A 20,019-nucleotide genomic window follows, 5' to 3' on the forward strand; every position below is an offset into this window, starting at 1 on the left:
CAGAGGAGAAGAAACCTATGGGATGGTAGAACCAGAATCCCTAGAGTCCAGCACCTCAAAACAAAGCATGTTTATTAAGTGGTTTCCTTTTTACTTATTTCTCCCATTTTTTTCTTTTTAAAATAAATAAAACCTTCAGACACGTACAAGTGAAACATACCATCCTTCAAAGTGCAGTTACATTTTTTCCACCCCACTCCCAAGAATCACATAAAGCTTTGTCAAGTAACCAAAAAAGAGGCAGAAGGCAACCCTGGGTCCCTCCCCCAGCGCTCACTATGAGTGGCCACGGTGCCACCAGCCTGGCTGGGAGCCCCACACCTCTCTGGGCCCGTTTTGGATACACTTGCAAGAGGCAGGCTGCAGGAGAAAGGGGGAAGTTTGAAAGATACATAGTATGAAACAAACCCAAACCGTTCCCGCTCCAAGGAGTTCGTTACCAGAATAAGTTAGTTAGTTTGGGAGCCCCAGAAGGAATTAGGCTGATTACAGTCATGGGTGATGTGAACCGCTCCTCAGTCGCTGGCTGCAGAGGCTGGAGTAGGGTAGGCTGTAGTAATTTTACCCAAAGTCATGGAATCCCCTTTCCCTGGCCCAGGTGAAGCACCAGCACCAGCTGCCTCCCAGGATTAGTCTGAGTCTGCCTGTACTCTGCGCACAGCAAGTAACACGAGAGAGAGGGGAAAGGAGGATGAGGTCTGATGCTCAAATTCCATCCGTGCAATTCCCTCATTCCTGGTGGCTTTACCGTAGTTACCTGTCCTGACCAAGGGCACTGAGCCCCTGTGTGGCCACACATGAGTCACTGAAGTCTCTGCAGGCTCGTAGAAAATCGCTGTAAATAAGATTTAGGGCCACTTAAACTACCATAATTTTGACCTCATCGTTCTCGTCAGCACGGTAGAAGAAGGGAATGCAGGGGTTTTCCAGCAGGGAGCCCAGCCTCTCCTGAGGGTTCTGGATTTCTCTGAGGAGCTGCATTATTTGCTTTGCTGTGGGGTCCTCTTGGCTTGGCTGTGCAGCTTTACTGTCACTAGGAGATAAACCCGACTGATGAGGGAGCGCAGCCTCTTGTTCCGCTTCCTCTGATAAGTTCACTTCTCGTAACCCTGTTAAGGACACAGACAGGGCAGGTGGGTGACTCGTCCCTTCCTGCACCAGGCTGAGACCTGAGGTTGCCCCACCTTGCAGGGCTGGTCCCGTGCAGCTTACCTTCCCCATCGGTGGCGTTCAGCTCGATGCGCCGCTCCGCTGGCAGCAGGCTCTCCTGCTGGCTCGCCAGCAGCTCTGGGCTCTGCGCAGCAGCCACGTACTTGCTGTACCACTCGTTTCGCTCCCTGACCAGACGCATCACTAAATCCTGCAGTTCCAGGAGTTTCACCTGCACCAAAGGAAAGGAAAGGAAAGCCTGTGACCCACACACATCTTGGTGGCCGCAAACGCTGCGCTGCAGGGTCCTGTCCTGCTGCTGTCACAAAATTAGCACCTTCAGAGTTAAAGGTAGCTGAAGAGCAAAGAGTGTTTGGGGCCATGAGTGCACCCCAGGCCTGCCCTGCCTGGAGTAGTGCTACAGGAAGGATTCCTTGCCTTCATCTCTTCCTTATCCTGAGCCAGTCTGCTGATGTACTCCTCTTTCTCCTGGTGCCGCTGTTTGAGGATGGCCCTTTGGCTCTGATATAACGCGATATACTCCCCTGGAACACAAGAGAGAAGAGCAGGAGAAGGGAGTGTGAGCAGGTCAGGGCATTAGCCTTACAGTGAGCACAGAACTACACAGCATGAAAATCCAGCAAATCCAACCCTGGACTGGAGATCCAGCTTAGTCAGGCACCAGTGGGAGCCTGAACCAGTGGGTAGTTGGATGTCTCCAGCTCCTAAAGCTGCTGGGGACCTTCCAGTCCCCAGCTGACTGATGAGCTTCAGCTTGTGCTGGCGTTGCCTGAACGTACCGATGGTGTCTGTTTCCCCGGACAGCTGGATGCAGCGATGTTCTAACTCTTCCAGCCGTTCCTTCAGATCAGCTTTCTCATGCATCAGGTCTGTGAAACGGGACTGAACACAGAACACAGGCATCAATCCCCTGAGCTGCTTTATGTACAGAGAACACCCTCCATGCACTGCCTGAGCCCAGGGAACATGTCCTGCTGCCTTTACAACTGGGCTCCAGTTTGGTGTGAAAAAGGAGGAGAGGAGTGAGCCAGAGATGGTGTAAAAAAGCATCCCTGCATTTTGGGAAGCGGAAGGCTGATGAAACAGTGCCTTTTAACCTTCTGCTTGGTGGAGCAGCACAATTCTGGTCCCACTCAGCTCCAACACTGCAGAACACCTGCAGGTCAGTGCTAGGCCCTTATGCTCACACTCTTTGGGGTTGGGTGGGAGGGGGGGGCTACTGCTCTCCTGTGCTGAGACAAGCACTGCTGAGCTTTTTAGGAAGCTGCTTATTATTATGGAACATCTGCTATGTACTGCCCTACAATTCATCTGGATATAAGTCTGGCTAAACAAGGTAGCAGGGTTGAAAGAAGAAGAGATCCTTTCCCTACCTGTAGCTTCTCCATGGCGGTTTTCAAAGCCTCGTGCACCTCCACTGGCACAGTATCCGTAGCGGAATCTGGAAGGGACAGACACCATTTACAGTCCCTCCCTGGCCATGGTGCACTCACAGACCCTGCAGCTGTGTCACAGGGGCCAAGGCACGTCTCTGTATTCCAGCCCCGACCTGCACACGAGCGTTACCTCCGCCCAGCGTGACGTTCTGTGGCTGCTCCTGCCTGAGCGCTGCCGTCTGCTGCAGGAGGGTTCTGCACTGCTGCTTCTGAGCAGCCAGCTGCTGCCTCATGTCTTCCCGCTCCTTCTCCACTTGCAGCATGGCAGATGTCAGGAATGTGACCTAAGGAGAATTCCAGAGTCTGCACATTAGCACACGCTCTCCTGTGTGATGCACGATCAACTGTGCCTCTCAGGACCCCCTTCTATCTGTGGGCATGAAACCAAAGTACCAAGTGACTACTCTGGAGCTGAGCCAGGCAGCAACTACTCCATCTTTTCTTGTTCCCAAGTAGCACAAAGGTGCAGGTTCAATCCTGGCTCTCATGTAACCTGTTGGATCACAGTGTTTTCCAGTTGCAAGTGTACTTACAGAAAAAACTAGTAGATATTCAACATCATTTCTAAATTGCCTTCCAAACTAAACAGAACATCATCATCATAATTAGAGAGCTACTCTGCCAGCTGAGTTGTCTTCATAATTAAAGCTACTGCCAGTCTTACAGCCTGACTTGCAAGGATGCTGCAGAGGTCTTGGGTTTTGCTCCTATGCACAAGGAGCTGTTGAGGTTCCTTCCCCACTGCACCTCAGCTGGTTGGGATCACAGCTGACAAAGAGCCTCCTCCCTGCTCCAGTGGAACCTCTCTGCAGCTCAACCTGCCTCTTTTTCTAGACATTTATTAAGAGCTAAACCCAAAGGCTCTTCTACCCACTAAGACTCACCATTTCTTCACGGCTTTCAAACTGCTCTGGGATCACAATTGAAGGTTTTTGGACATCTTCAGCCATTGCTTCACTTTCACCTTCATCTACTGCAAAAGGAGGATGGTGAACAAGGAGGCAGCACCCCCACAGAGCCCAGCTCTGCCTCCTCTCTGGAGAGCAGCTGCAGCTACTCACCCTCCAGTTGGTGCAAAATCTTCCCATCCAGGTCTGCTGCTAACTGACTGACCAGGGCCTGCAGCTCTTTGTTCTCCTTAGCTACAGCTTCCAGACTTTCCTGCCAGAGAAGCAGAAGATCACTGAAAGCTGCACAAGCCAGACCACAGTCACTACTTCTTCAGGCAGCAACACATATACACAGAGCAGTGTTTCTGCTCCAGACAAGCATCATTCACCTGTCCTGCACAGGATGCAAGTGTAGAACAGCCCAGGTCGGAAGGGACTGTGCTATCATCTGCTCCAACCATGTGCTTAATTAACAGTCAATATAGTTTAGCACATCTCCTCCTGTCCTTCCACTTGCCCCCTTTTACAGTTACCTTGGTCTGCTGCAGCTCTTTCAGGTGCATTTCCACTGTCACCTTGCCCTGGACCTCCTCGTGCTGCAGCCGATCCATGAGCTGTGTCTGAAGCAGGTACTGTTTGTGCAGCTCCTCCTTCTCTGCAGCCAGCTGCTGGTAGGCCAGGCTGTACTGCTGCAGGTGGCCGTAGTACTGGTCCCGCTGCTCCTGCAGACCCCGGGCCTCCTGCGTTTTCAGCTCCAGCTGATGCAACGACATTGAACCATCATGTCACACCCCTTCTGCCAGGCCTGTGTGACACCATCCAAACTGTCAACACTGCCCCACAGCCACCAACCAGGCAGGCAGCCACCATCTGCCCCCACATGCTGGTCCCCCACATCAGACAGCAGCCGATGGGGGAAGGCTCCCAGCTTGATCACTACGATACCAATTTCCATCCTCCCATCAGGGTCTGGAAAGGTGCCAGCAGTTTGCAGGCACCACGAGGTACCTGCCCTGCCATCCCACCCTGGCTTACCGTCTCTTTGAGCTCCCCAAGGTTCTCCTGCAGCTGCCCCAGCTTCTTGGCCAGCTCTTTCTTTACATGTTGCTCTGACTGTAGGGCACTTGTAACCTCCATGTTTTCATTTGTCTGCAAGACAAACACCACTGGGTAAGGAACCTGTCCCAGCCAACACAACGTGTACTCTCAATAAACCACATTCATCCCCCTTACAACAGGGTACCACCCTTGGTGCTACTCTGGGCTGTAACTAAGGGCCATAATTTGACTGTTTGGGTCAGTAAGTAACTTACAAAAAGGTTCAGAAGATGGGAGAAGGGCAAGGATAGAGCCATGGGAATCAGTGCTGGGGCAGTGCCAAGAAGAGGTCTGGCACATCACACAGCCTGTCAGCTCCAAAGCAGATGGATGGTACCAACATCCCCAACAGCCACAGACAGTCAAAGACAAAATTAGGAGTTCGGAAAGAACTAAAGGAAACTCAGCAGCCAGAGCAGGTGTCAGGCTGCCAGGGCCCCAGAGGGGAAGCAAGCAAGAGTAAGGATTCAGCACCAGGATGGATAAGCACGACAGCAGCAGGAGGGAAGGCTGCTGAGAACTTCTTCCTTCTGGGCAAACACAGGGATCACAAAACAGGTATCTTGAAGGGTAAAAGGGCAAAAGGAATGCTCAGGGAAGAAAAAGCCTGACTGCCAAGAGAACTGCTCTGAACAAGATACTGATTCATCTACCAGAGCACCTGAGGGAGTAAGGAATTAACAGGGAACCTCCTAACAGAGCAGTAGGTATCATGCAGCATCCACAGCCTCAGAGAACAAGAGGCAGGTAACACTTCTACCAGTTTCTTACAGCTGAGCTATGAGAGGCTCACACCAGTGAGGGAAGCAGTGGGGAAAGATGCAGGAAACACACGTACCAGTTTGACAAACCCGTTCTGCAGCTCAGCCAGCTGCTCCTTCAGCTCCCGATTTTGGCTCAGTGCCCTACTGATCGTGGCCTTGTCACTCTGCATGTCCTCCAGGATCTGCTGCCTGTCCACAGACTCCTCGCTGTAGCGCTGCACAGTCTTCTCAAGGTCCAGCAGCCGCTCCTCCTGCTCCTGGTTGAGGCGGCTCAGCTGCTCGTTGTCCCGGACCTGGGCCTGGTACTGCCCGTGGAGCTGCTCCTTCTCGTGCTGCAGCCTCTGGATCTCCTCCTGCAGACTCAGCTCAGCTGCTGTGGGTCCTGCTGGTGGGGAAGGCTCAACATCCATGGGTTTATCTGCTGAGGAAATGGAATCAAAAGCAGCTCTGTCAAAGGGCTGTATTGCTGTCTAACACACACCACTCACACACACAGAGCATACCCCAACCCAGAAGGTATCACCAGCTGCAGTATCCAGCCCTTGCCACAGGGCATCAAGAGGAACAAAGGAGCAAAACTGCCCCAAAACCACACACAGCATCCTGCCATGTGCTGCTAACTCCCTCACAGCCCTGGGAAGAGCATCCTGCCTTCCCACACCCCCAGGCCAGAGACTGTCAGTACAGTCAGGCAGATACTGAAGACATAAACTGTCTGCTAATCAATTAACTGAAGTTCACTTGCTGTCTGCTGGGACAAAAGGTTTACTTAGGATCACCAGGCTTCCAGCTGCCTTCACAGCTTCAGATCATCAGACCTACTTGCAGAGCAGGGACAGAGTTAACCAGCTGGTCAAGGTTCCCCTACCTGATTTACTCAACAGCTCTGTAACATTGGCTTCCAGCTCCCGAATTTGGGCCATATGCTTCTCCTTCTCCTCTGCCATTGTGTGGACCTGCCAGGCCACACAAGGTAAAGTTAAAATAATGTTCACGGTGCGTTTACTCCTGCTGGTGGCTGTCAGAGGCAGCTGTGACACTGCCCCAGATGTTACCTGCTCAGACAGCTGCTGTACCCGCTGCTGCCAAATGCTCCGCTCCTCCTTCAGTTTCTCTACGTACTGATCTCTTTCTGCCTGAAGCTGGTGCATGGACTCTGAGAGCTGCTCAGAATAAAAGAGACAGAGAAAAGCATATTGGCTAAATAGATTTGGCAGTGATTGCCTAAAGGATAAAGCTCAAAGAAACCAGTGTCAGTCAAACCTCAGGCTGCGTTCTTCTGCCACACCAGCTTCTTTACAGAAGTCAAGATTTGGATTGTATTTCATACAGCCACATCTTACCTGAGCAACCTGGGTTTCCAGGCTCGCCTTCTCCTCCAGTGCCATCTGCAACTGCTGGTTTGCATCCAGGCTCCCTGCCTGATTTGAGAACTGCCAAGAAAAATCCAAAAGTTAGGGTAGAATGTTCCTACCCCATTTCTCTGTAGCCTTTCCCTTGATAGTAACCTGCCACACAATCCATGTTGTAACCTTCTGTAGTTCTTTAAAGTGCTGCAACTCACAGTGAAGTTCAATGACAAAAAAAAAAGGAGCATTAATATCAAAGAGCTGAAGATTTCAGCCCTGTGAAACAGGCTCAACTGGGCAGCTCCTCCCTACTGGTTTTTTTTTTTAAGTTAAGAAAACGTGCTTTAATCAAATCATTTGGCTCAGCAACTGTGTGTTTCCAGAGTCTGTATATACAGCCAGATCAGATGGTATAAGAACTTGTGACTTTAAAAGTCGTCAAACACGTCAGGAATCTCAAGGCTGGAACGTGTCAATGGACCAAGCAGCAAGGCTGCTTCAGTCCAGACACGGGACTTTTCCCAGAAGAGCAGCAGTTGGCCTTATTTCAGGGTAACTTAAGCCACTGGCTGGGGGAAAGGCAAAAAAAAGCAGCAGTTCTTCCCTGCCAGGCTCACCTCCCCAGCAAGCTTGCCCTCTGCACTGCTAACACCCAGCCTCATGCGTTCTCTAACTGGCTGCTCCTCTTCACTCTCCCCAGCTGACCCACAAGTTCCCACTGTCTAATTCACCACCTTCACTGGGGGGTTCAAACACCACCCAGACTCAACTGGTTTCTCAGTGAGACTGCACAATGATGGAGCAGCCAAAATGCTGACCAGATACAAGAGTCACAGTATCATCACACCAGGTATGTTCAGTCACCCTCTCACACCACAGAAGATTCCTTTAGCAGACCCTGTCACAGAGCTCCAGCTCCTTGGAAGAGAACACTTCCCATTCCTCAGCACTGCACCAGGAGCCTTTTCTGAGAGAACAATGCTTCCATGGGATTCTGTGCCTCCCTTTAAAAATGAGAGCTAAGTCTTGCCCTCCCTGCCCAAAGCAAAGTGTTAGAATGAAGGGTGCCATCTACCCTCACATCCCAGAAGTACTATGGGTACCCAGAAGTATTATGGGTACCTGCTGAATCATCAGTTCTGCCATTTCCAGTTTCTTGTGCAAATCCTCCATATCCAGCTTCATAGCTGAATTTTTGGAAACCAGGGAGTGAACCTTCTCCGACAGCTCCGAGTTCTGCTGCTTCATTTCCTCACTACTTTTGCTGAATCAAACAAACAAGAAGTTAAAGTGGCCTCACTGTACCTACTACAGGTCTGCAATGTCCACATCAGGAATGTACAGCCCTGTTCTCCAGAGCAGCTGGAATCACAGAAACATCACAGGCAGGGACTTCTCAATATCCATTCTCCCCCCTCACCACATGTGGTCCAAGCCCTTTGATGTGTTTTGTGACTCCACTGAGAAGAGCAGCGCTACTCTGCAGCCACAAGCAGAAGGGTCTTACCTTTGTTTGTACAGTTCCAGTTTCAGGTTGTCTCTCTCCTTCACTAACTCTTTATTATGCTGGAGAAAAAGGAAATTATTTATTCATCCACAGGCTTTAGCCAAACCACTAAATGTTAAAAAAAAAAAAACCAAAAAACATTTTCATTTCACCCTTAACAGTGGAAAAGGCCCCATCTTTGGTAAAATCCTCAGGACGGGTTTGCTCAGAACCTCCTGAATTGTCTAGGAATGTCTGCTCAGTCTTTTCAATGTGGTGGTACCAACTGAGCAGCAAGGTGTCTCTGCAAACTTCTGGATTGACAGCAATACTGAAGTGTCTGTTTGATGGAAACCCTCCTGGGACAGGGTCTCAGTGAGGCTTCTGTGGGGTGGAGCTGGCAAGACTAACGAAGTAAGGGCCAGATCTGAAGAGGACAACTGGACCATATGATTATTGGTCACTGAACCCTGTATGAAGTTTGCCTGGATGCTGGAGAACACAGGGCTTCCCAAGGTTAACTAACAATTAACGAGGCTAATTCCTGCCTCTTCTCCAAAGAGGGACTACAGACTTTGAAGTAGTGTAGTGACAAGCAAATAGCCAAGAGCAGAGCTGCTGGTTAAGCATAAACAGAGATGACTCTTACCTTCTCTGACTGTTTCTGCTGCATAGAGATGGAGGACAAAGTACGTTCTAGCTCGGATACCCTCTGGCGAGATGAATGTAAACGAGCAGCCAGGCTTTCAGCTTCTCCTGAACAAGTCAGAGCAGAGTCAGTTGAGTGGAGACCACAAACTGCTTTGTGGAACTGGCTGAACAGCACTTTCTGCTTTGTCAACAAGTTGTTAAGGCAGCACAGAGCTTTGTACAGCACTACACCTGGTTCCACTCCTGGCTCTACCGGTGAATCACCAGCCATTCTGGGCATTCTCTCTGTAGGGACCTTCCTCACTTTCGGAGGAAGATGATGAAACTTCCTTTGCAGAACAATGTTTTTTGGGTTGTGGGTTTGTTGTTTTAGGGGTTGGGTTGTGGATCTGTTTTTTGGGGGTTGGTTTTATTTCCCCTAATAGAATAGATTGCTCAAATTTTGTTCAGAATGAAGGGCTTGGGTAAAACCTACATTCACATGACAGCTGTGTGCGAGGGAGGGCAGAGAAAAGACAACAAAGTCTTCAAATAATCAGAAGAAAGTGAGAAAGGAACAGTCTGGGGTAGTCACCAGGCCCAAACAGGGCTGACACAGCTTTAGTGATGCACAAAAGAGCCTCAACTGCCATGGGATCAACATGCTCCAATTTGAGGGTAGCTAGGATGACAGAGTCGGTGACGGTGCCAAGTGCTGCTCGTTAGGGAGTCAGTAAGTGGTGTGAGCTGCCTGCCAGCAGCTACCAGCCCTGTGACTCACCATCCACTGTTTAACCAGCAGCTCCCAGCCAATTACCTGATTTCTGCCGTGCCGCCTGCTGAGTGTGTCCCAGGACTGTCTGCAGCTCCGACTTCTCGGAAACGAGAATTCCAATAGTCTGGATATGAACCTTTGGAAAAGGAAAAGCAGCTCAGCACAGAGTTTCTTTGCTTTGGAACCACAGCATCACTCTTGCCACAAAAGGGTAATTGAGTAAAGGCAAAGAGCTCTTAGTGAAGCACAGGCTGGCTGAGTGAAGGGATGGCCTTGTGGCTTCCAGGATAAAGACCCTGAGTGGTCAGTAGTCCAGAAAACAGCAGAAGGTAGGTCATAGTACCATAGCAGAGGCTCTGTCTCACCTGTAGCTGTTCCCTCAGTGCTGCTTGCTCTTTAGAAAATTTCTGTTCAAACTCCTTCTTTTCCTGTATAAACAAATGATGCCTATTCAGTACAACAACGTAAACAGTTAACCCTCCTTGGTTTGTGTTGAGCTAACAAAAGCAGTGATTCATTTCTAGTACTGCCAGCTTCTAAATGAGACCAGTATTTTTAAAGACATACTTCAGCCTTCCATTATTTGAACTGCTTCATTATTTATCTGTCCTGAAATGGGAATGACAATGTAGCACAATCACTGCTAGCAGAAATGTGGCAGCGTTTGGAAAGCAAGCTACTGGCAAGGACTTCAGCTGTGACCTCCTGCCTCCACTGCACCCTTCCAGTGCTTGAGCATTTCAATACTACCTCTTGTCAAAGTAAGAACATTACCTGTCAGGCCCAACCATGAAGTGAAAATATTCAACCTTATGCTACAAATGAAACCAGGTCTAACACAAGACAAGATCACACATGCCTGTGCTGCAGTCCACTACACTTTCCACTCCTCAAAGACCAGATACCTATTTCTGTATCTATCCAAAACCAGGACACACTTTACCTTCTCCATCTGATTCACTGCTTCTTGGTTCTGCTGTTTCTATGGAAGAGAATTGATGCAATGGTGTTAACAGAAGATACTCTCATACTGCTGACATTTTCACTCTAATGAAGCAGGATATATCCCCAATTAATGCAAAGAGAATTTCCATTATCCTTTCTGTAGAAGACTAGCAGGTTTACCTTTGCTATTAAAAATAACAGATTTGGGGCTCCCTTCACTGAGGTACTTTATATGCCAGGTATGCTGTTCATTGCTTAGTACATTACCATAGGTCTTCTCAAATACCACTCCTGGAACCCCTCAGTGTTTATATCCAAGTATCCACCAGCTTCACTTAAACTTGTATCCCACATCCATGAAACTAATCACAGTAATCCTGGTGCATTAGGGTAGTCACCAAAATTGCTTTAAAAAAAACCCATACAAGCCCAAAAACCCAAACACCCCCCATAGTCTTTTCCTTTAACTGAGACCTCAGACCTTCATCCCACTTGAGGACTGGCCTTTAACTGGTGGAGAGCTGCAGGCTTCTGCCAAAGGTGTGTGAGAGCAAGCAGAAGCCAAAGGCAAAGGGATCATTCTGTCCTAGCCAATCTCAGTTTTGGGGGTGAAGTATGTGGAGATTTGTGGACCTTTTTGTGCATCTTTAGCTATGAAGTGAAGGAGACAGAAGTGGCAGCTGTCTGCCCAGGCTGCCACACCAACTGTGCTCTCTGCTTGCCACTTCCTGCTGTTGTTCTCCCTCAGAGGCAGTGATGTAATTAGCACTTTTCCCCCTTAAGAGTGGGCTTTGGCTAAGCTGTTTCTTTACCACCACCTCAGTGCATTCTGAAGCATGACTCCAGATGGAAGAGGGTCAGAGGTTTTGATTCTAGTGATGGCAGCACACATCATAAGCAGGAAAAGCAAAGGCAAGACCACCAGTGTGGCGAGGGACCTGTACAACACCAGGCAAACACAAAGCAGGCAAACCAGGCCTATCCTGGCTGGGCACTGCACTATACCAGGTACCACTGCAGCCCAGCTACAACACAAAAAGAAACACAATGGGACAAAAATAACCCAAAAAACCAAAAGTAAAATAACAAGAGGGGTCATGGGGTACACCAGGGGAACGCTGAACTTTGGGAAGTGTAGTTTGAGAAAGGAACAAAATGGGGAAAAAGCATTTCATACAAGAGAGGCTCTTTTCAGACTGAAACAAGTCCCCCCTTAGCTGCATTTCTTGCTGAAGCTGAAGGCTGAAAGGCAGCAGCAGGGATCCATGCAGGCCACAGGACAAAGCAGTTCATTCACCGTGCCAAGAGAAGCTGAGGATATGATCAGAAAGCAGCCCCAGGCTCTCTCTTAGACCTATTGCTCCCACTCTGCTGATATATTTAGAACAGCATCACCACCTGCAGAAAGGAGGTTTTCATACTGCTGCCAGCTCCAGAACTCTGCATTTCAAAGATTCAGACCAGGACCAGAAATAGCTGTTTAACCAGGATGCTTATCATCCAGGGAAAGCATGAGGAGATCAACAGAGCAAATTTATCTGGAAACCACAAAACTCTTGTTTCTTGTTCACCAGATGAGCCAATACCTCCACAAGCTGCCTCAGATTTTGATCCTTTCCCCAGGTTTTCCACACAGCCCATTTTGTTCCTCACAAAGCGCTGTGTAAGCAGCCTTGCTTGTGGCACTATGAGAGAACCCATAACTTTGCAGACACCCAGAGAGCATGGAGGAGCAGCAAAGACAATGTCAAACTGGTTGGTTGGATTGTTTCTTACCAATTCCTCTATCTTTGTAACGAGCTGTTTGTTAGTTAGATTGCTGGAATCCAGGGCTACTGCCAGCTCCTGGTAACGTGTCTGATGGGCACATGCAAACAGGAGAAAAAGGAAGGAGCAGAAGAGGAGGAGGGGAGGAAAAAAGCAATAATTAAAAAAGGACAGAAAAATAAATCATGAACACAGTTTGATATAATCAGATTCTCCAAACAAAATAAAATCTATGGTGTCAACAAAAGCAGCTGGGATGTCAACATATTTTATATCCATTTCTGCTGAGGCTTCATTTTGAAATAAAAGGGAATCAGAACTAAGAACAGCAGTTGCACGGAAGCCAGATCCCCAAACCTCCAGTACCAGCCTCCTACTGTTGACCACAGCTACCCAGTTACAGCACAAGACAACACCAGACAGTGATGTGTGTGAACTGTGCATTCAATTAGCTCTCATTAACGCTGCTGTTAAGCACAGAGTCCCAATCAGTGAACAACAGTGTCAAGAAAGGAGGGAAAAAAATGACAGACCAAGAACTTACTTCCATTTCCTTAATATTTGTGGAAGAAACAGCACTTTCCCCATTCACATACGATGTAGACTAGAATAAACCAGGCAAGTCAGTCAGTTTTATTCCCCAAGGCAGCAAATCATTACTGAGTAATCACCAACTACCATCATCATACTTCTTACAGCACCTTTCACTTCAAAGTCCCCCAGACAGGCACAGAAAACATACTGTTCTGGCTAAGGATAGAGGCAGACTCCCCCTGTGGCAAGCAGATGTGGATTATGCAGATTGACTTCAGATTCTTTTCCACTAAATCAAGAATCCATCTTTCCATGAATACATGCTGTTCATTCATCCCACTCTGCTTTTCTTCCTACTGCTGAAATCTGACATTCCTAAACCAGGAGGTTTGGCTTCTGAAGGCTTAAATATCTTATTGTTTAATGGGATGACTAGAGACACCTCTGAGATTGAAGAGTAGTTTCTTGAGGCAACTGCTTAAAGCTCCACATGTAACATTAAGATAATTACTAGGACAAGTGGATGAGAATGAGGCCATACCTGAGAAACCAGCCCATTGAGCTGTTCTGACAACTGACGGAGACTTTCTGTGGATGAGAAAGACCTGGGAACAAGGAGAGACCTTGTGATGAGAATTTCTCCCAGAGAACCACCCCAGAGAGGAATAAATAAAACCATCATGCGTTGGCCACTTTGGGGTCCTGCTGCAAAGCTGTTTGATAAACAGAGATACTCACTTGTTCTCATCCAGAGCATTATGATCCCCAGCCACGTGAATCTGTGGATTGAAACATAAAAAAAAAATTTACAAGCCTGGAAAAGAAGATGGGAGTCACATTTCTGAATGTGTCACTGAGACCTGATTACATCTGGGCTCAGGCTCCACAGCACCTGTAATTACTGCTTCCCAAAGAGAGAGGAACTTCAAACCACCAGCTCAGTCCTGGCTTACACATAATTTCTGAGTGGTGTGAGCCCAGGCTTCTTGGTATGGAGAAACTTAAGTGTTATGGGCTTTATGTTTGATGTTACTACTTGTAAGTGTAATCAACACTTTGCTTTGCTGGGAAAAACTTCAACTGAATCTTTAGGTAGTGAAAGGAAATGCAGACAGATCTGAGTGGAGACTCTGTCTTACAAAGGGCACTTTCTGCTCATGAAATAGGGGAGAAGGGGGAGGAACACAGCAGCTCTGGGAGACAGAGGGGCATGTGCTAGTACTCTCTCTGCTCTCAGACAGATGATGGCTAGATGGACAGTGGAGAATGTAGAATTTTTAGGAGAGAATCTGAACTAGTCATATTTCTCAAGATTGCCTTTCTCTGAAAAGACTGCTAACCAACATTCAGTGTGTCAATGGCAACATTCATGGTGATTCACAAACCTGTGTCAGCTGCATGCTCCCAGGAGCAGGCACAACAGAACCACCACTAGGGAGACTGTTGCTGTTAGATAGCACAGGGACATCGGGAGCAAGCTGTTCAGCATTATGAGTGGCAACATCACTGTCAAAGTATGCCTGTCACAAAACACAGCACAGGAATTACAGCCTTCATGCAAAATGAATGGGAACACACATGAACACATCACCTGGTGATCTGCCTGTGAAAACCAGACAGATGTGAACGATAAATCAGTTAGAAACACGTGGAGGGGGAATCTGTGTTCTCCCCAGAGCTAGTGGGTGACTACACCAACCCACAGAGAAACTCTGTGCCAGGCCTGTGCCCTCTCCAGACCCAGCCTGAAGAACTGGTGTCCCACAATCAAACAGGTTTCTTTAACATGGGGCTATAATGTCACCCAGCTCTAAGTTCACACACAAGATTCACTGCAAAGGACTTGCCAAAACATGAGCAATGGCTGAGCCAGGGGGTAGTCACTCTGCTTTGAAAAGCGCTGCCTTCAAGATGTGTCTGGGGAAAACATGGATCACTGAATGCAAATGAACATGGAAAAGGACAGGTTAGTGACTACTTGAAAGCTGGGCTAGTCAAACTCCAATGCTCCAGCTAAAACTGGGTGAGATTTGTGGCATGCCATGGACCACAAGTTTAGAAACAGGACATTTATGAGCAAGCCAAACTCAGTGTGGCTGGGAGCAGGTGCCCCTGGCTGCTGGAGCCACAGGTCCCGTGACTAGAAGGGCCCAAAAACTATTTCTGGACAGCAATGTAAGTTCTCATCCAGCCTTTGTGGGAGGATGAAGAGCATCTGATGACAACCAAGCCACAGTGAGCTGAACAACTGCATCTACACTGTACAGCACCTGAGAGCCATAAAGGCCCAGAGCTGTGTTCTAGTGCTTTGTGGCAAATTGGTTTATTTCATCATCCAGCTCTGTTAAGTCATCATCTAATATTTTTTCAACATTCAACTCCACTAATGTATTGCAGCTCTCTGCTATTCCATCTGAAAGAGCTCCCTCTTCCTCCAGTCACCTCCCCAGGAAAGAAGAAATCTCTCTCTTGGCATTCCCTGTTTACCTGCTCAGCACTTCATTCCTGAATCAAGCAGCAACACAGTAGCAGTGAAGACAGATTTAATGAAAGCAATAAGCTGGAAGACTGCAGAGGGAAACAAACAGCATTTTCTCAATTTCTTTTAGCAGGACAGATTCCTGGGCTCTCAAGGAATAACATGTTAGGTGCTTGTAGGAAGGTCAGGGTTACTTCACCTTTACTGGTCCAGACACTCATCAATACAGAGCACTGGATGGACAGGAGGATACTTTCCCCAATACATCTCAGAAATGTTTCCTTCATTTCTTCTGATGATGAGGACATCCTTTTTTGCTTAATGCTTCAAGATGCAAAAAGCCAGTAACGTGCCTTAGCCACAGGAACCCCTTCCTTCTTCCCCCACAATAAGCAGTTTTGAAATAAGTTTAAAAAAGATATCTGAACAGCCAAATTTGTAAGGAAGAGCTAAGAGCAAGGCACTGCTGTGGAAGTTCTGCATTGTGGGGTTCTGATAATGTGGAATAAAAAGTCAGTAATTCTGCTCAGCTTAGCATATAGTAGGATCCATTTGCTTTCACACAAAGGCTCCTATTTTGCTGGGTTTTCTGTGTTTCACAGCCAAGAACGCTGGAGTGGGTGAGATGGGAGGGGTCTGCCTCCCATTAAGACACCAGTGGCAGCAGCAGCTCACATGCTAACGATCAGCTTTCCTGCCCTCTTAGTGCCAAGTGAGTTTCTGAACAGCATTTTCCTGACTCAGGATTTTTACAGCTGGAAAGACAAGCCTTTCTTTCACTACATATTGCAATGAAATATTAGTTTTCCAATTATTCCTAAAGCCCCAGACACAATAATCCACAAATTCCATAAGAGCCAATGAAATCTGAATGTATCTCTCCATGCTAAGGAAACAGAGAAAGGGAAAAACAACGTGGGACACACACACAAGAATTAATAGAAGAAATAAATTCTCCATTTCCACGATAGGACTAAACTTGTAGACACAGGTAAGCCTTCTTTGCAAGGACAACTGCCTCCTCAGCACCAGCACTGGACCACCCAACTTTATCTGGCCCTCCAGAGTGAAACAAGCCTCCTTCTCTGAGATCTAATATGCACTGAGCTTACAAGCACTAACTGAAAACAGTCCCCATGACAGGAATGAAACTTCAATCAATACAGGCTTTCTGATGCTGGAGAGGCACATCCAGCACCCTCAGAGCTGGCAAAAGTCTTCATGTCACTCAAGTTCTCCTGAAGTGCAGCCTACAGATACTAAGGACCACTTGGAGGAACTTTCTGCTGTTGACTCTGTGTGTTGGGACACAACAGTTGCTGTATTATCACACACAAAAAAGGAGAAAATGGATACAAAGGCAATCCAGAGTGAACCTTGCAGGTTTTGCTGCATTTATCTGGTACTCTGGTGATTACTGTAGTTATATTTTTATTGGAGACACTTGGATATGCAGTAAATATCATATAATGAGTTACTTTATAGCAACTAAATTGAAACACCTGTAAGGAAATAAGCTACCAAACTGATGCAAGTGAAAATGAAAAGTGAAGCTTTGGTACAAGAAAACTGGGAGAAAATTCTGAGCTACACAATTTGACCTCCCTGAGTTTCTATCACAGTTTGAGCCACACTTAAATAAACTGTCTGAAAATAAACTTTTTCCACAGGCCATTTGTTTATGTTTGCTCCTGAACACGTTTCTAGTGCTTACTGGCACACTTCCTGCCCTTTCCTCTTCAGAAACTTGGGAACATGAAGACACAAATGCCTGTAAATGCTTGACTAGAAGTATCTGACTTCCTGCCTAAACCTATTTAACCCCACGGTACTTGCCAGACTGTACATCACCTGTGCAAGTTCCATCGCCTGTCATAGAGTGGGGTTGGCTGGAATAACTAGACAGCTCACTCAGGGCAGCTGCTTGCCTGCAGATGAGCAGATACATGCCCTAGAAACAAGGCTCTAGGAAATAACACCACGTGGAACAGGAGAAACACAGACTATGAAAACACCAGCTCGTCCCAGCGCACTTTTCCTCAGAGGTTCAGTTGATTTATTGCCTGAACCCAAATTCCTGGTTCCCCACAAAGCTCAGCTGTCTCAGGGATGAGTTTTGCCACAGTTCAGCCACTTTTTTGCATGTTACTTTTGATGCAAATCAGAAGGAAACAAGCACTTATGAGCAATGGCAAGGCATGATAACAGAGAGCTCCACGTTAACAAAACCAGCAACAAAAGCTACCAACAGTGGCTATGTCAGGACAAGGCTCCATCCAGAACAAAACCAGTGTGAAGAGAGCCTGAAGCATGCAGGAGGGAGAGCGAGTCACTGCGAGGGACACGAGCACTGCCTCACCTTCCTCTTGTCCAATGAGGGTATGGCTACCCCATTGGAGCGGTTAAGGTCTGACACCAGCACCTTCAGAATGTTCTGAATCTAAAGGAGGCGAAAGAAAAGGGGAAAGAGAAACGGCTCAGAAAAGGACAGGGAGGAAAATGTCAATCAAAGGTAGGCAAAGAAACCAGCATCCTCCAGCTCGTTAGGAGCACACACACCTCTGAACACACCCAGGGCTGCAGGGGCAGCACTGTATGCTCAGACACGGCTCTGGCACACAGCCTGGCTCCAGCGTGCCCTTTCCGGTACAGGCAGCTGCGAACTACAGCCTGTAGCACACTTCACACGCTGCCAGCACAGGCCCCTACACCATCCATACACTACACCTACCACTTCCCAGCTGTAGCCACGTTGTTCAGGAAACCAAAGCACAAGGAGGTGGCAAATGCTCTGGCAGGAAGGAGGAGACACTCACGTTCTCTGGAGGCTGCCGGTCATCGTTGGTGGGAGTCTCAGGCCTGCTGCCCTCTTTAGTTTTGCGTTTTTTCTTGGTTCCTGCAGTTGCCCCAGGGCTGTTCTTCTGCTGATATTCTTTCAGCTGTGGGAAAAAAAAAAAAAGAACAATCTGAAATCCAAACAGAAGATGCCTTCTATGAGTATAATGTCAAACACACCCCCCCAAACAAACAAACCCCAACAAATGGCACTGTGTGAAAAGCTTAAGGACAAGAGAAACACCCTTTGTCCCCCAGGGGTGGGGCAAGGGGGAATGACAAAATCAAAGCAAATCCAGAGAAGCCTAAAGTAAGAGCTACTGTGATGGGTTTATGACAAGCAGCTCTGAGTTGTAAACATTCAACTTTCGTGGACAGTTAGTGATGTCCTTGAGAAACAATTTGATACCACATACTGCAGCTAAAAGAAATGGTGTGGGGTTGGTTTTTTTTAGGGTTATAACTAAGAGCAATAAGGAAAAAATAATAAAGGGCAATTAGTCCTGAATGCAAAGTAAGCAAGCAGAACCTGATAGTAAGGTCTTCTGTTCTGTGAAGGACTTTAAGCAGGAAAACTACAATCCCCCCAGACACCATACTGATACTGTAGTAACAGCGAACTAAGGGGAGAAGTGGTCTACAACAGATTTTTAAATCCTATCCATTTTGCCCAGGAAAAGCTATTCTGGTGAGCTGCAACTCGAATGCTGCCAGGTCTGCCGGCATTGCTGTGTGCGTTACTGAACACCTCAGCCCCAGGCGAGTCCCAAGCAGTTATGTAAATTTACCTCTTCCAGCAGCCCCCCAAACATGCCACCTCAGACAAAACGCCCCCGTCCCCCCCCCACCCCCATTGCGCCAGACGGGCAGGGCACGGCTGCGGCTTCAGAGCCAAGGTGGGGAGGAAAAGAAATATGAAGAAAGATCCCATTATTCCAAGAATTTCAAAATGGAAGCCTGAACTGCTCCAGGACACTTTTCCCATCCGTGTGACTTTGACAGCGCAGCGCATCCCGCCGGGACGGCCGGAGCCGAGCTCCTCCCGGGGGAAGGAAAAATAAGGAGGGAAAGGGGAAAAGGAAAGGAAAAAAAGAAAAACGAGAGGGGGGTGGAGGTGGGGAACACCCAAACCAAGCCGGGCAGAAGGCACAGCACCGCAGCAGCACAGGCCCGGCCTCTCCCCGGCCGCCTCCCCCGGGCCAGGAGTGGCCGCCAGCCGGGAAGGCCCGGCCGCAGCGCCGAACGCCCGGGGACACTCGGGGGCTTCCGGCTGCCCCCACCGCAGCCCGGCCCGGAGCGAGCGGGACGACGGCGGGCGGGCCTAGCCCGCGCCCCTCGGGGGAGGGAAGGGGAGGCCCGGCTCGGCCCCAGCAGCCCCGATCTGCGCTGGGCTCGTGTAACCCGGCCGCCACTAGCCCAGCCGTCCCGCCCCGTCCCTCGCCGGCCCCTTACCTTCTTCTTGGCCGCTGCCAACCTGCTCTGCCTGCTGCCGTCCGCCATGTCCGCCCCGCGCCCGGGCCACGTCAGCCGCGGCGGGGAGCGGCGGAGGCGGCTTCCAGGCTCCGCCCCGGGCCGGCCTGCGCTCCCGCCGGGACGGGCCGGCCCCTCGCCGAGCCCAGCGGCTGCACCGCTCATCGGCCGCTTCGGTGTCGGCCGCATGGGCAGCGTGTGACGCTCCGCGTTCCCGTATTGACTCAGTTGCCCGGAGTAAACACTGAGTAGCCACCAGCCCGGGGAGCTGGGCAGGCTTCCCTCGCCCTTTGGAGGGCACGTCCTACAAATCTACATAGCTTTCTATTTTCTGTGCGCTGCTTTGATGTCTGAGCTCTGCCTTTGATCACGGTTAGCGCAGGTGGTTGGG

The 20,019-nt window shown here is 48.8% G+C and overlaps 1 protein-coding gene across 2 annotated transcripts; it reads right to left on the reverse strand.

Annotated features, from left to right (window-relative positions):
* Nucleotides 1–55: 55 nt before the first annotated feature.
* On the reverse strand, nucleotides 56–19,839 carry GOLGA2 (golgin A2). Of its 2 annotated transcripts, none has more exons than XM_084272448.1 (27): nucleotides 19,611–19,839; nucleotides 18,140–18,262; nucleotides 17,683–17,763; nucleotides 13,583–13,623; nucleotides 13,386–13,449; nucleotides 12,855–12,914; nucleotides 12,320–12,400; nucleotides 10,542–10,580; nucleotides 9,964–10,026; nucleotides 9,641–9,734; nucleotides 8,843–8,949; nucleotides 8,215–8,273; nucleotides 7,830–7,971; nucleotides 6,702–6,791; nucleotides 6,414–6,521; nucleotides 6,227–6,314; nucleotides 5,433–5,776; nucleotides 4,532–4,645; nucleotides 4,030–4,254; nucleotides 3,668–3,767; nucleotides 3,491–3,579; nucleotides 2,737–2,890; nucleotides 2,544–2,611; nucleotides 1,950–2,052; nucleotides 1,588–1,694; nucleotides 1,213–1,381; nucleotides 56–1,109 (listed from the first exon to the last, which is right to left on the reverse strand). In XM_084272448.1, the coding sequence occupies exons 1-27, from the start codon at nucleotides 19,815–19,817 to the stop codon at nucleotides 859–861; spliced, it is 3,171 nt and encodes a 1,056-aa protein (XP_084128574.1). In that variant the 5' UTR covers nucleotides 19,818–19,839; the 3' UTR covers nucleotides 56–858. The 2 variants fall into 2 exon arrangements, with proteins under 2 accessions (XP_084128574.1, XP_084128573.1); XM_084272447.1 differs by having other exon boundaries at nucleotides 5,433–5,779.
* Nucleotides 19,840–20,019: the final 180 nt, after the last annotated feature.

Source organism: Gallinula chloropus (assembly GCF_964237585.1).
Source record: "Gallinula chloropus genome assembly, chromosome: 18".
Taxonomy (NCBI): domain Eukaryota; kingdom Metazoa; phylum Chordata; class Aves; order Gruiformes; family Rallidae; genus Gallinula; species Gallinula chloropus.

Excerpts from the sequence above, each read along its gene's own strand:
- GOLGA2 (XM_084272447.1), bottom strand. The coding sequence starts at position 19,817 with ATGCGGCCGACACCGAAGCGGCCGATGAGCGGTGCAGCCGCTGGGCTC. Across the intron at positions 10,027-10,541 it reads CAGTGAATCAGATGGAGAAG|GAAAAGAAGGAGTTTGAACA; the intron begins GTAAAGTGTGTC and ends TTGTTTATACAG. Across the intron at positions 2,612-2,736 it reads GAACGTCACGCTGGGCGGAG|ATTCCGCTACGGATACTGTG; the intron begins GTAACGCTCGTG and ends TGTCCCTTCCAG.